The sequence below is a fragment of the Symphalangus syndactylus genome, chromosome 4, assembly GCF_028878055.3.
Source record: "Symphalangus syndactylus isolate Jambi chromosome 4, NHGRI_mSymSyn1-v2.1_pri, whole genome shotgun sequence".
Classification (NCBI taxonomy): domain Eukaryota; kingdom Metazoa; phylum Chordata; class Mammalia; order Primates; family Hylobatidae; genus Symphalangus; species Symphalangus syndactylus.
Window position 1 is genome coordinate 100,326,567 of NC_072426.2, and position 16,293 is coordinate 100,342,859.

Consider the following 16,293-nt stretch of genomic DNA (forward strand, 5'->3'; position numbering starts at 1 on the left):
CAAGAACCCATTTTGACTACACAAACTTGGGATCCAAGTATAAGCCAAAAACCATCTAACACATTTATCAAGGAGATACCAACAAAGAAAGGTAACTAGAAATAAAGATTTCCACTTGGAAGAGGGGCATAAGCTAGACAAGGATGAAGACTCTTACGATGATGAAATGGCAATCCTGACTTGTTTGAAGTTGATAACCAGGCTCTGAAATCCAAACTCAATGGTGTAACTCTCTCAGTAAGCAAGGATTTTATATTTGGCTCACAGAAGTAGCCAACTACAGACCTATGATTTCCTAACAGTTCTTCATTTTTAATAAACATCTACAAACTGTGTTTCACATTCAAGAAGATCTGAATACTTTTTTAAACCTTTTTATTTGGTTGTACTTGCATTTGGAACCACAAGTAGATTTACCTTGAGAATGTCTGAGTTCTCCTTTTTGGGGACCATTGCTAGAGAGTAGTCAATTGCTTTCTAGATTATGATCCCTCTCATGTATTAGATAAGAAGACTCCCTGCTAAGTGAGTGTGTCTGAATTTCTTTCTTTCTTTTTTTTTTGAGACGGAGTCTTGCTCTGTTGCCAGGCTGGAGTGCAGTGGCGCAATCTTGGCTCACTGCAACCTCCGACTCCTTGGTTCAAGCGATTCTGCTGCCTCAGCCTCCCAAGTAGCTGGGACTACAGGCACGTGCCACCATGCCCAGATAATTTTTGTATTTTTAGTACAGACGGGTTTTCACTATGTTGGCCAGGATGGTCTCGAACTCCTGACCTCGTGATCCGCCTGCCTCGGCCTCCCAAAGTGCTGGGATTACAGGCGTGAGCCACTGCACCCGCCCGAGTGTGTCTGAATTTCTGACACTTTTTCTATTATATCCAATATTCAATCCTTTTAATGTAATATTTTCAGAAGCATCAAAATGTCAAGATTCATCAGCTCTTCTGCATCCCGGCCTTCATTATGGTGTTTCTCAAACTACCACCATCTTCATGGAGACCATACGTTTCTTGATGAAAGTCAAGGCTGTGCAGGTCAGAGTATTTGGAAAAGGGCGAGTAGATGGAAAGATTTTAGCAAACTCTTTATTCTGTCCATAATGATATCTTTCAAGCTTACATATTTGTGAAACAGAAATCAAATATGCTTTTGAGAGCATACTTTAAGCCCAACGGGAAGAACATCCAAACATGAACTACTCTTTGCACATGGCAGCAGAAGACTTCACTGCAAGTTCTGCTCCCTGTAGAATACCAACAGAGCTAAATCAGACTCTAAGGCATATGTTGCCTGATATCACTTTATTATGGGAATTCATTTTGTGAGTGTTGGGGGTTCACAGGAGCCAAATCATTCCCTTCTTCCCTTCTAGGTTAGATACAATTAGAAACATACACAGTACTATGTGGGGGAATAAAAATATTAGCTTATTTTTATTGGTAAAACTGAGCTGGACAACGTAACTAGCCCCACATTTGATTTACCCATGCAGTCACAGGTAGAGCAGCTGAAGAATTGAAGCCTCCTCTCAGAGAAGAGCATCCTAGGAGGTCTGCCTATGACATGGGAAGCAAGAAGCATATTCATGAGCAAGCAGTAGGGGAGAGCAAGATTCAGGAGCCAAGAGTGTTTGGTTTTGATCCTGCCAAGTGCATGCCCTACCCGAGGGCAGGCAAGCTCAAGAAAGGGCAAGAATTATTAACTGGGTGGGATTGAGCCACATTAAGCAGGAGCCTTTAACACATTAACCCTCCTCAAAATAGAAACAGACTCTCTTCTTCCACAGCTAAATAAGTCATTAGCCCCCCAAGGTCAGAGACCCAGAAGACAGGTAGAAAAAATAGCTGCAGCTGTTCCCTCTAGTATTCTCCTAAAAAGGTGTAAGTATAATGTAGAATTTTCTACATTATAGGCTGAGATGGGAACAGTGGGAGATGAAAAGAAGGATTTACCCTTGACTTAAGAAGTATATCTTTGTTAAATTTGTAAGTCTTATAAAGTGTAAAAAGCAAAGATTTGGCCAGGCATGGCGGCTCACCCCTATAATTCCAGCACTTTTGGGAAGCCAAGGCAGGAGGATTGCTTGAGGCCAGGAGGCTGCAGTAAGCAGCCCTGGGTGACAGAGCAAGACCCTGTCTCTTAAAAAAAAAAAAATACAAAATACAAAAATTGACCCAAAGTACGAAAATGGTAAACATAACCAATGTTTGGAGGTTGATCCAAAACAGACATTTATGTTTCTAAGATTTCAAGTCTAGATTGTTAGAAAGGCAGTTTTACCTCACTTAAGTTTCCTTACAATGTCAGCTGCCTGAAAATGTTACCTCCTTTGTAAATGGGGTGATTGATGATGTGCCTTTGTCTGCTGCATAATACATACAGTCTAACACTCACCTAGTATGATGACCAGCAAGACCAGAATTGTACAATATTGCAAGTTATTCACTTGGTAATGTCTTCATTTGGTGACTAGGTGAATAGCTGGTAATGGAACTATGAAGTGCAGAGTGTTTGTAATTCACCCTTTACCTTTTGAAGTTGAGGATAATTATTTCATTCTGTAATATATTTCTTACTATTTATTATCAGAGACAGAATCTTTCAACTGAAAAAGACACAATGCAGCCATTTATATGTTCCTTATAATCTGATTATCCTTGCAGTATGTGCAGAGAGTGCTTGCACATGAGCTGTTATGCCCTCAAGGAGGCCCCAGCTGTGAATATTACTTGGTGCTGGCCCAAACACACATTCTTAAGAAGGACTTTGCCAAGGCAGAAGAATACCTTCAACAAGCAGCCCAGATGGACTACCTGGTAATGACTTTTGCTAAAGCCTCTTGAGTCTGGAGAAGGGGCTTTATTTAAAGGTGGTGATGCCATATCACACATAGATTTCTGGTGAACAGAGGTGGTGGTCATCAGTTGTCAGTAAACTCATCTCTCTATACCCTTCCATTTGCTTTTCTTTTTTTTTTTTGAGACGGAGTCTCGCTCTGTCACCCAGGCTGGAGTGCAGTGGCGCAATCTCGGCTCACTGCAAGCTCCGCCTCCCGGGTTCACGCCATTCTCCTGCCTCAGCCTCTCCGAGTAGCTGGGACTACAGGCGCCCGCCACCACGCCTGGCTAATTTTTTGTATTTCTAGTAGAGACGGGGTTTCACCGTGGTCTCGATCTCCTGACCTCGTGATCCGCCCGCCTCGGCCTCCCAAAGTGCTGGGATTACAAGCGTGAGCCACCGCGCCCGGCCTCCATTTGCTTTTCTTAAGTAATCATGAGTTGGCTGGGCGCGGTGGCTCACAACTGTAATCCCAGCACTCTGGGAGGCTGAGGCAGGCAGATCATGAGGTCAGGAGTTCAAGACCAGCCTGGCCAACATAGTGAAACCCCATCTCTACTAAAAATACAAAAAATTAGACGGGCGTGGTGGCGGATGCCTGTAATCCCAGCTACTCAGGAGGGTGAGGCAGGAGAATCGCTTGAACCCGGGAGGCGGAGGTTTCAGTGAGCAGAGATTGAGCCATTGCACTCCAGCCTGGGCAACAGTGCAAGACTCCATCTCAATAAATAAATAAATAAATAAAGTAATCATGAGTTTTGCAAAGGGCAGAGAAAAGGAGATCTTTAGCTGATAGTGTTTATTTCAATTTTTCTAGATTTCTTATATTTTCTCATGTGAACAGTATTGGGGTTCTGCTTGAATGTTTTTCTTAATATTTACTCCACACCCAAAATGGCTTTAAAGAATGCAAGAAAGAAATCTGAGGGCAGACCTAGAAAAATGTCTCCTTGTACAATTAAATGGTTATGTTTCTGAGTGCTCTTAGAAAAAGAAAACAGTTGATCTGAAAAAGAAAAGAAAAGAGAAAGGAAATGGACTTCATCTATCTAAATTTAAATGTTAAACAAAGATCATCAAGATACTTTTAAACACTACCTTATCCCATGTACTACTTGCTTTTCACTTTCCCAGAACCCCAATGTCTGGGGCCTGAAGGGCCATCTGTATTTTCTGAGTGGAAATCATTCTGAGGCCAAGGCATGCTATGAACGAACCATTAGCTTTGTAGTGGATGCTTCTGAGATGCACTTCATCTTCCTGCGACTGGGGCTCATCTATCTGGAAGAGAAAGAGGTGAGGGGTAGAGGATGGGGAATAACCCCATGGTCTTGGACCTGATTGTAATTCAAGCATTAACATCTATCTGTGTGGACTAAAACTAGTAATATAATAATGACACTTTTACATCCAAAGGTAAAGTGACTTGCCCAACATCAGACAACCAGTAATTAGTGGAAGCAGCATTCAAACTCAGGCAGGCTGAAACCAGAGTCTGTGATTTTAACCATTATTCTACTAAACAGTTCTTAAGAATTCAGTAAATGTTATGTTAGCTAAAATTGTATTTGCAGTAGTAGAAACATCCTTAGCTTGACTTACCTAACAGAAGGTATCATGAGCTTCAAAAGGACTTCTCTCCAAACTTTCTCCTAAACACAAAGGGTTATATTTAATTTAGCTGAAGCTAACCCCATTCCATAGGGCACTCTGACCTGACCATGGAAGCAGTCCCTCCCCATATTTTGGGAAATATTCCAAGTTCTTTGGAAAAAAAAAAACTTTCTTTTATTGAAAATTTCAATACATACAAAGCAAACAGAATAGTAGAATGAAACACCATGTACCCATCATCTCACTATAACAATTATCAACATTCTGCCAAAGGCCTTTTGACTCCCCTGCTTTTGTTTTGACTTTATTCTATTTTTCCCATCAGAACACCCAGCTGTCTTTTTATTTAATATAAAACAGCAACAGCAACAAGAAATTACAATGCTGTATGACGTTAAATGGAAAGCTCACATAGGCTTGAGAGAAATCTCTATCCCACTGTAGTGAAGTATATAAGGAAAAGTTTTCTTTCTGATGTCATTGAAAGCTGCATCTTCAGAGCACTGCTGACTTAGGCAGACCCTGGACAAGCAGGTCTTAGGCTGTTTGCTGAGGCTTAGCTATAGATGTATCTCATGTTGGAGATACAGGACAAGAAATTGTCCCTTCAGGGCTATGTCCTTTGAAAGTTTGTCTTTTGAATTTTTCTAAAATTCTAAGATCTTTTACAACAAAGGGAATAGATTTCCAGAATGATGAGGCTGTATCAAGTATACCGTTTAGTCCAGAGATTGTATGTTTGTCATGCCACCACATGATGTTGCATTTAAGTAAAAGGGAGTAATCCATGAAGTGGAGGTGGAATTCAGATAAGCATGATGGTTGCCCCCACTTTCAGTGTAACTCCTTGCCTCAACTCTTACAGAGACTATAAATGTCTTTGGAACTACTTCCAAGTGAAAATCTGCCCTTTCATGTGATCTATCCATCTCCTCTCACCAATCTTCTTGCAATAACTCCCTTAAGGTAGACGTAAAAGTACAATTAAAGGACTTACTTAACTTAGATTGTTCTGGAGGGCAACTATCAGAGATCCCATGATCATCCCAGCAATATGGGGTTTGAAGCTTCTAGAACAGTAGCTTAGTGGTGCTTTCTTTCTACAGTATGAAAAGGCAAAGAAAACCTATATGGAAGCCTGTAAGAGATCACCTTCATGCCTTACCTGGCTAGGACTGGGAATCGCCTGCTATCGGGTAAGAGGATGAAGGCTTGAGACTAGGGCTGTGGATACAGCTGACCTTGATTCCTTGGCCTTCCAAGCATCCTGGAGGTTTGTGATGACATTGGAATAGCAATCAGGGCTGTCTGCTGTAATGAAAAGTTGTTCTTCAAAGGTGTTCCGTGAACTGAAGGTCACTTAACTAGCTAGAAAAATAAAAGATCTTTTTAAAAAATCCCAGAAAAACCTGAACCAAGAAGCTACATAATAAAAAAATTTCATGTTATTTGGTATAGACACTCTTTTGTGATATTATCTGTAAGAAAAAGGTGATATGGGAGATGAAGAATCTATTCAAGTCAATTAAAGAAATTGATTGACACTTACTAAGCACTGTGACCCTTTGATATGCAGGAGGAGTGGCTGTAACTTCTGGCAGAAGCTTTTGCTCTGCTTCTCCTAAAAACTCTTTACTTAACCTTCCCTCATTTCCTCCAGTCTTCAAAGAGGCAAACATCCTCTTGTTCCTGCCTAATTTCTTCAGGTGTATTATTGGTTCCATGTCTCTCCTTTTCTTTGAATACCTTACTCATTTATTTATTTATTTATTTATTTATTTATTTATTTATTTATTTATTTTTGAGATGGAGTCTCGCTCTGTCTCCCAGGCTAGAGTGCAGTGGTGCAGTGGTGTCACCTCAGCTCACTGCAACCTCTGCCTCCTGGGTTCAAGTGATCCTCCTGCCTCAGCCTCCTGAGTAGCTGGGATTACAGGTGCCCACCACCATGCCAGGCTAACATGCAACAGAGCCATGCCATGAAACAGAGCAAGATCCCCATCTCTACAAAAACATTAAAAATTAACCAGGCATGGTGGCATGTGCCTGTAGTCCCAGATACTTGGAAGGCTAAGGTGGAAGGATTGCTTGTGGGAACACAGAAGTTAGAGGCTGCAGTGAGCCATGATTGTGCCACTGCACTCCAGCCTGGGTGACAGAGCAAAACCTCATCTCTAAAAATAAATAGACAAATAGATACAAAATATGAAGAAAACATTAAAGTATCCATAATTCCACAAGTTGGTGATAACCACTGTTAACATTTGAATGCATTTTCCTCCCGTCTTTTTTTAATATATATGAAAGCAATTTTAATGTATAAAATGTAAATATTTACTGCTTTGTAACCTTTTATCTACTTAACAGTATAGTATTGGTATCTTCTTATAGCTCTGTCACCCAGGCTGGAGTGCAGTGGTGCCATCTTGGCTCACTGCAACCTCTGCCTCCTGGGTTCAAGTGATTCTCCTGCCTCAGCCTCCTGAATAGCTGGGATTACAGGCGTGTGCCACCACACCCAGCTAATTTTTGTGTTTTTAGTAGATGCGGGATTTCGCCATGTTGGCCAGGCTGGTCTTGAACTCCTGTCCTCAGGTGATCCTCCCACCTCGGCCTCCCAAAGTGCTGGGATTACAGGCGCGAGCCACTGCACCCGGCCTGTGTTTTGTTTTTCACACATCTGTCAGTGAGCTCTTTGAGGGCAGATATTGTATTTTATTTATTTACTTGAGACAGGGTCTTGCTCTGTCACCCAGGCTGGTGTACAGTGGCTTAATCTCAGCTCATTGCAATCCCTGCCTCCAGGGCTCGGTTGATCCTCCTGCCTCAGCCTCCTGAGTACCTGGGACTATAGGATTTTATTTTTTTACTCCCAGCATCTAGCATACTGCCTGACACAGAGCAAATCCTTGGCAAATGTAGGTTGATTAAATAATGAATCAATGTCTCAGAGACTTCAAAGTGTGGGCCAAAGTATGGGTGTGGGTGAAAGGCCATCTCTTGTCTTCAGCCTAGAAACCCATTATTTAGTTACTTTAAAGCAGAAAAAGTAGGCTGGGCACGGGTGGCTCATGCCTGTAATCCCAGCACTTTGGGAGGCCAAGATGGGCAGATCACTTGAGGCCAGGAGTTTGAGACCAGTCTGGCCAACATGGTGAAACCCCATCTGTACTAAAAATACAAAAATTAGCCAGGTGTGGTGGCGGGTACCTGTAATTCTAGCTACTCGGGAGGCTGAGGCAGGAGAATCGATTAAACCTGGGAGGCAGAGGTTGCAGTGAGCCGAAATCATGCCATTGCACTCCAGGCTGGGCAGCACAGCGAGACTCTGTCGAAGAGAAGAGAAGAGGAAAAGAAAAGAAGAAAAGAAAAGAAAAAAGAAAGAAAACGGGGGGTGAGGAGGGGAGGGGAGAGGAGAGAGGAGAGGAAAGGAAAGAGAGGAGAGAAAAGAAAAGAAAAAAGAAAAGAGAAGAGCTACTTTACTGGGGAAGGGAGAGCCTTTTGGAATGTTTTACAAAGCAACAAAGCAAACTCACAGTTTTAGGAAGCAGCAACAATTTCCATGTGCCCAGAGCTCAGAGTGCACCCCAGAGTCTCTGAATACTGCATTGATTGCTCGGGATTGGGCTGTTAATAACTGATACTAGGGGAAGGAAAGCTTTCTGGACAATAGTATTTCAACAGGCAAATCAGATTTTTACCTCAAGAAAAGGATGCACAATGTAAAGAAAAAAAACTATAAATGTATCTGACAGCCCACTGTGTGTGGAGAAATCACTGAATGATGCACGCATGAGAGTGAGTCCCTGTGGATTTCCAACCTTGCACGTGAAGCTCCATGGTTTATAGATGTCCTGATGGGACCGCTGTAGAGGGAAGGAACAAAGGGGTATAAGTTAAGAGCTTACTAGGCAGGGCTCCAGAATCCCCGACCTGGCTTTTTAATCAGAGCTCTTCTACTTTTAATTGGTTCATATATTGAACCACCACATAAGATTTCCTTTGAAGAAAAGAGTTCTGATGCTAAAAATATTAAAAAGTTGAAAACCATTGGTATAGGTCACATACACCAGTATTATTGGGACATAGTGGTTTCAGCTAAGCTAACTCACATGTCTCATTTTTCTGTCAAGCTGGAGGAGCTCACAGAGGCTGAGGATGCTCTCTCTGAAGCCAATGCATTGAACAACTACAATGCTGAAGTATGGGCGTATCTGGCTCTGGTCTGCCTGAAAGTGAGTGTTTATTATCCTTCCACAATGCCCTTTTAGGGCAAGAGGTGAGGGGTCAAGTAAGCAAGGGGCAGCAGATGGCCATTAATGCATGGTAGCTGAAATCTGATAAGCTCTAGGTGTAATCATTATGCTGATGACAAAGGAAGGGCCAAGTCTAGGTAGGCTCTACTTGGAACATGCTTAAAAATAATATATTTAGGTGTGTTTCTCTGGAAAGGAAGTTCTAAAAATAGGAGCAATATTGTATCACAACATAAACTAGGTCACAGATTGATGAAGGAGATGTTCTACTAGTGTTTCTGAATCATTTCTTCCCATTGAAATGCTGGCTGAGGGTGCTTGTCCTTGATTTAGACGGGATATTGGGTGGAGGGTAATGTGGGAGTTCATGATAGGTGCTTTACCTATTAAAAATAACTCTCCCATAGTTAGACTTCAATAACTTGCGTATCAGTCTAAGATCACATTGGGAATAACGAGAGCCCTCAGTTTTCCACTGGACACTATGACACCAAATTGGCAGGGAGCATTATTATAAGAGAAATGAACAAAACAAAAATTACTAGATTTTCTCTTTAGTGTAAATATCCCAAATAACAATATTTTAAAAATACCTGAGGTCTGGCCTGGTGTAGTGGCTCACGCTTGTAACCCCAGCAATTTGGGAGGCTGAGGTGGGTGGATCGCTTGAGCTCAGGAGTTCAAGACCAGCCTGGGGAACATGGCAAAACCCTGCCTCCACAAAAAATTAGCCAGGGATGGTGGGGAGCGCCTGTGGTCCTAGCTACTTTCAAGGGTTGGGGTGGGAGGATCGTTTGAGCCTGGGAGGCAGAAGTTGCAGGGTGCTGAGATTGTGCCACTGCACTCCAACCTGGGTGACAGAGTGAGACCTCGTCTCAAAAAAAAGAAAAAGAAAAAAAATAAAAAGAGTTCTTACCCCAGCTCTCCCCTAACTAGTTCTAGGATCTGAGGCAAGTCACCTAACTTTATTGGGCCTCAATTTCCTCATCTTTAAACTAAAAGGGACAGTATGGAAGACCATAATATACTTCTCTTAGAAATTGATAAGTCAAATAGGAAAAAAAATAGGATATATATACAGATGTATAACCCATTCAACAGGTTTGAGTTCAAACACCAATGTAGAACTCTTAACAATGAGAGGACACATTCTTTTCAAGTACAAATGAGTTATTTATAAAGGTTGACCACATGCGAAACCAGAAAGAGGGGTTCAACAAATACATACAGATCACACGGTAGTAAAATTATAAATCAACAACTAAAATAAAGCCCAAAAGACTCATATACCTTTGGAAACTGAAGACATGCTTGTAATTAATTAATAAGTCAATGAAGAAACCTTGTGACACTTCAAATATGAAGTCTTCTGTGCTAGGTAGAATTCTAAAGATGCACCCCTCCGCTAAGATTAATCTATTAAACACTAATGTAAGTACTGCTGTAAAATGATTTTGCAGATGTAAATAAAATACCAAATCAGTTGACATTAAAATACAGAGATTATCTGGGTGGACCTGACCCAGTCAGGCAAGTCTTCTAAAAGCAGAGAGTTTTCTCTGGTGGTGGGGGCAGAAAGGAAGTCAGATTTGAAACATAAGAATCATTCAGTATAGCATCCCTGGCTTGAATATGGAGAAGGACCACATGTCAAGGAATGTGGGTGGCATCTAGAAGCTAACAGCAGCCCCTGCTGAGAGCCACCAAGGAAATAGGGACCTTATAGGAAACTACAAGCACAAAGAACTGAATTCTCCCAACAACCTGAATAAGCTTCGGAGTACATTCTTCTCCAGAGCCTGCAAATAAGAACTCAGCATAGATGACACCTTGATTTTGGCCTTGTGAGACCCTAAGCAAAGAACTAGTTGAATAATGTCAGGCTTCTGATCTATGGAAAATGTGATATGATAAATGGGTGTTATACACAGCAGTAGAAAATTAGGCCTTATAGTAGATTTTTATAATAATGGTCCCCATTTAATTATGCTGTCAAGTCCACATCCTTTGCAATGTTATGTTGCCACTCACTCCCGTCAAGAAACGGAGTCTCTTTCTCATTTCTCCACCCCCTTGAATCTAAGCTAAACTTGTGACTTTCCCTGACCAGTAGAATATGGTGGAAGTGACATTGTGTGAATTCTCAGAGGTTAGGCTTTTAGAAGCCTTCAGCTACCACTCTTGAAACTCTGGGACGACTGTGCTGTGAAGAAGCCCAGTTTAGCCTATAGAAGGCTATAACAGTCCACATGGAAGAGAACTGAACCACTCCAGCCAACAGCCAACATTAACTGCTATTTGAGTAAGGTTTTCTTGGATCCTTCAGTCCTAGCTAAATTGTCATATGACCTCAGCTGCATGAGGGATCTCAGGGAAAACCAGCAAAACAGCCCAAATTACCTGTAGAATTTTGAGCAATAACATATTGTGTTTTAAGCCATTAAGTTTTGGGTTGGTTTGTTATACTTCAGTACATAACTGAAATGAGGCTGAATAAAAACAAAGCCAATATATATTAGAATTATGGGATAAAATTAAAGCAATAAATAGAGGGTAATTTATAGCCTTAAATACATATGTTAGAAACAAAGATTGAAAATCAATGAATTAATTATTTAAATAAATAAAGTAGTAAAGGGAAAGCAAGGAAACCCAAAGAAATGATAATTGAGAAAATGATAAGGAGTAGAAATAAATGAAAATTTCAACAAGGACTAATAGGATTAACAAAATTATGAGCTGTTTTTTGCAGAGACTAGTGAACAGACAAACCTCTTGCATGACTAAGAATTTTGTTTAAAATGGAAAGACACAAATAATATTAGCAGCAAAATGGAGACTAAATTAAAATCATAGGCTATTCTTATTCTATTAATTATTATTATTATTATTTTTTTTTGAGATGGAGTCTCGCTCTGTCGCCCAGGCTGGAGTGCAGTGGCGCAATCTCGGCTCACTGCAAGCTCCGCCTCCCGGGTTCACGCCATTCTCCTGCCTCAGCCTCTCCGAGTAGCTGGGACTACAGGCGCCCGCCACCAAGCCTGGCTAATTTTTTGTATTTTTAGTAGAGACGGGGTTTCACCGTGGTCTCGATCTCCTGACCTCGTGATCTGCCCGCCTCAGCCTCCCAAAGTGCTGGGATTACAAGCGTGAGCCACCGCGCCTGGCCTCTATTAATTATTTAAAAAACTAAATCATTGGCTAAAATTAATACCCATTCATGACTTTTTAAAAAAGCAAACTAGCTTTTTTAAAATCCGAAACTACATGTCCCAAAATCTAAACTACTATATGAAATGGTGAAAAGTTAGAAGCATTCCTTTCGAAGTCAGGAACAACATAAGGAAAATGTTATCGTCACTTCTACTTGAAACTATACTGGAGGTTTCATTAAGGCAATAACACATACACATACACACATAAAAGAAATTGAAGGTAAAAGGATTAGGTAGGAACCCAAGAAAATCTACAAGCAAACTGAAATATGTAATAAAAGAGTTCACTACTGAAATGGCAGATAAAAAACTAACAATGATGGTTACTAGTCAGGGCAGTCATTGGGGAACAGGGTGTATAGGGAGACGGGTGGAAGCAAAACTCATTGTATGCTTTATTATGTCCTTTTGACTTTTGAATAATATAAATGTAGTCAACGAAGATTAACACAAAGAAGTAGATGGACAAAGTTGCTGGATAAAAGATCAATATAAAAATCAATGTCATCAAAATCAGGAACAATCAATTTGAAAGTCTAATTTTTAAAATCCCATTCAAGACCTGTGTGGAGAAAATCATAAAACTTTATTGTAAAAGAAAATCTAATAGTCAGAAAGATATACCATGTCCATGGGCAGGAAGTTTTGATGACATAAAGATGAAAGTTTCCCCTAAGTTAATATCTAAGTGTAAGGCAATTCCAATAAAAATAATAACAAGATTTTCAAGGAACTTGATGAGATAAATCCTAAAATTCACTTGGTTGAATAAAGGCCAAAAAAAAAATAGCTATGACAGTATGGAAGAAAGAGTAAAGAGGAAGGGCTTTCCTATTAAATATCAAACCTTATTATGAAGCTGCAACAATTAACACTGAGTGCTATTAGCGTAAGAGTAGGTAAGTGAAACAATTGGCAGACAGAAATAGACTAACATAGGCTGGGCGTGGTGGCTCACGCCTGTAATCCCAGCACTTTGGGAGGCAGAGGCGGGCGGATCACGAGGTCAGGAAATCAAGACCATCCTGGCTAACGTGGTGAAACCCTGTCTCTACTAAAAATACAAAAAAAAATTAGCCTGGCACGGTATCGGGCGCCTGTAGTCCCAGCTACTCGGGAAGCTGAGGCAGGAGAATGGCGTGAACCCGGGAGGCGGAGCTTGCAGTGAGCCAAGATAGTGCCACTGCAGTCCACCTGCGTGACAGAGCAAGACTCCGTCTCAAAAAAAAAAAAAAAAAGAAACTGACATAGATATGGAAACTTAGGTTTTGAGTAGATAGTATTTATTTTTTTTTTCTTGTTTATTTTTTTCTTTTTTCTTTTTTTTTTTTTTTGAGACGGAGTCTCGCTCTGTCGCCCAGGCTGGAGTGCAGTGGCGCAATCTCGGCTCACTGCAAGCTCTGCCTACTGGGTTCACGCCATTCTCCTGCCTCAGCCTCTCCGAGTAGCTGGGACTACAGGCGCCCGCCACCACGCCCGGCTAATTTTTTGTCTTTTTTAGTAGAGACGGGGTTTTACCGTGGCCTCGATCTCCTGACCTCGTGATCCGCCCGCCTCGGCCTCCCAAAGTGCTGGGATTACAAGCGTGAGCCACCGCGCCCGGCCGAGTAGATAGTATTTAAAAGTAATTGGAGTTTTCTAGAAATTTACCATTTACCATGATGCGCTTCCTCTAACAATTTGAAAATCAGTGTGCACAAGTTATTAATTACAGCATTATTGCAATGCAAAATAATGGAAACAACCTAAATGGAGTTCATTTATTAAACATGGAATAATGTTTAAATAAACTATGGTATATTCACATAATGGAATACTATGCAGCTGAATAAAAATAATGAGGAAGATCTCTATGAACTGATGTGGAATGATTTTCAGTTTATATTATTAAGTAAAAAAAAGTGAAGTGCAAGATTATACCACCTTTTGTATAAGAAAGAAGGAAAAAGAAGAAAATATACGCAAATCTCTTCTTCTTCTTCTTTTTTTTTTGAGACGGAGTCTTGCTGTCACCCAGGCTGGAGTGCAGTGGTACGATCTGGGCTCACTGCAAGCTCCGCCTCCCGGGTTCACGCCATTCTCCTGCCTCAGCCTCCCGAGTAGCTGGGACTACAGGCACCAGCCACCATGCCCGGCTAATTTTTGTATTTTCAGTAGAGACAGGGTTTCACCGTGTTAGCCAGGATGGTCTCGATCTCCTGACCTCGTGATCCGCCTGCCTCGGCCTCCCAAAGTGCTGGGATTACAGGCGTGAGCCACCGTGCCTGGCCAAATCTCTTCTTTAGTGCAAAAAGAAGCACAGGAAGGACAAACCAAGATTAATGAGAGTAGATTCTACAGGACATGAGTGGGCATGGGTAGAGGAGGGAGGAAATGAGAGGGATAACACTGTGATGTCCCTTTTTGTAGAGTTCTGACTTTTGGGACAATACTAATGTTTCGTATGTTTTTAAAAGAAGAAAATCAGCAAGAAATAGGGAGACCACATAATTACGTACAAACAAAACCAAATAAAATTGTATTTCAAATGAATAACGTAATTACACTGACAATGCAGAAAAATAATTAACTCATGGTACTTTTGAAAACATTCTTTGCAATGTAGACTAATACATACTATATATCAGGCTAAAGAGAAAAAACCTTTATACACATTTTAGAGTACAGTTTTAGTCTTCATTTTTGCAAAGGCATGAGTTAGCAGTTCTGAAATTACTAGGTATTCTATGATTTAACAAATAATTATGTTGTGGATAATGGGAGTCACGTTTTTCACTGTGCTTCAAAGGAAGTTACAAATGTGGAACCAAGAAGGATAGAATGACCTTGTAGTGGTGGATTAGAATGGGAGATACTGATAAGAGCTCATTGTTTGATAGATTAAATAGATACAGGTATAAATAAGTATACAGAAATACATGTGTATTTATAGAAATATATTCATATGTGTCTAAATACCTACGTCTCAAAAATAAATAGTGGTGGCAGGGGGCATAAGCACATCTAATGCTCAGGTCTTGGTTTCTAAATCCATTTAAGAAGCTAGGGCATTTGTCCAGTTTAGAAGGAAAGGGTTTGTAGCGGGGACCATCTTCTTGGAAGATGGCCAAAAATTCCAGAACTAGTGCACGGAAAGTAAAAGATGAGTCTGAGATCTTGTTGAGTCAGAAAGTAAAAAATGTTCAAAGAAAGATTGGCACATAACAAAATAGCATAGGGAAAAAATAAAAGAAACAGGAACTAGCTTAAAGTGGGGACTCCTGCTGGCTAAAACAAGGATAATTTGAGCATCCAAATAAATAATTGTAGAAAAGGATTACAAATAAGAATCTATGAGCCCACAGTGATATAATTAAACAAATAAGTGGTAGAGAAAGGAAAGCTTACAGTCAAAGGCCAGCTGCTAAATGTATGAAGAATGATGGAATTGGAAAATTGCAATTTGGAAACCATCATAATAGATTCAGTGGACAGTCATCAATGTATGCTAAAATTATGGTTGAAGAGTTCAAGGAGTAAGAAAATATTTCATAGTCTCAAAGTATCTCCCCACAAGATACTTATTAATTACAAAGGGGAAAATAGTAACATTAGCGTAGAAAAACCTGGCAGCTGGCAATGTAATAAATGATCAAAGTTAACATCACGAGTATTGAGATAAGCAGCTTGTGCTTCCTGATATGGTGCACTGAGAACAGAGCATTTTATGGTATTCCTGTTAAGTTCATAACCTGATATAATTATGAGGGAACAGCAGACAAACATGAATTGGGGAATAGTTTACAAAATAGCGCTCTATTTTTAAAAAATGCCAGTGCCACGAAACACAAAGACTCAAGAACTATTCCAGATTAAAAGAAACTGGAGACATAAATAATGAATACAATGCACGATCTTGGATTTTATTTTCTTATAAAGGACATTATTGGGCTGGGCGTGGTGGCTCATGCCTGGAATCCCGGCACTTTGGGAGGCCAATTGAGCCCTGGAATTTAAGAACAGCCTGGGCGACATAGTGAGACCTTATCTCTACCAAACATTAAAAAAATTAGCTGGGCATGATGGTACCGTGTAGTCCCAGCTACTTGGGAGGCTGAGGTGGGAGGATTGCTTGAGCCCAGGAGGTTGAGGCAGCAGTGAGCTGTGTTCACACCACTACACTCCAGTCTGGGTGATACAGCAAGATCCTGTCTCAAATAAATGAATGAGTGAATGAAGAAATGAATGAATGATGTTATTGGAACAATTGGAAAAATCTTGATAAGGTCTATAGATTAGATGATAGTATTCTATCTATACTAACTTCCTGATTGTGATAATTCTACTGTGGTTATATAGGAGAATATCTTTGATTTTAGAAAACACACTCT

General features: G+C 40.6%; 1 protein-coding gene across 1 annotated transcript in view; it reads left to right on the forward strand.

Moving 5' to 3' along the window:
* LOC134736379 (cilia- and flagella-associated protein 70-like) overlaps positions 1 to 16,293 on the forward strand; it is a 25,515-nt gene continuing 9,222 nt past the window's right edge. Inside the window, exons 1-5 of the mRNA XM_063637631.1 lie at positions 1 to 91; positions 2,664 to 2,816; positions 3,973 to 4,134; positions 5,559 to 5,648; positions 8,586 to 8,687. Of these exons, the coding sequence (XP_063493701.1) occupies positions 2,805 to 2,816; positions 3,973 to 4,134; positions 5,559 to 5,648; positions 8,586 to 8,687 (366 nt within the window). The 5' untranslated portion in view covers positions 1 to 91; positions 2,664 to 2,804. The remainder of the gene's footprint in view (positions 92 to 2,663; positions 2,817 to 3,972; positions 4,135 to 5,558; positions 5,649 to 8,585; positions 8,688 to 16,293) is intronic.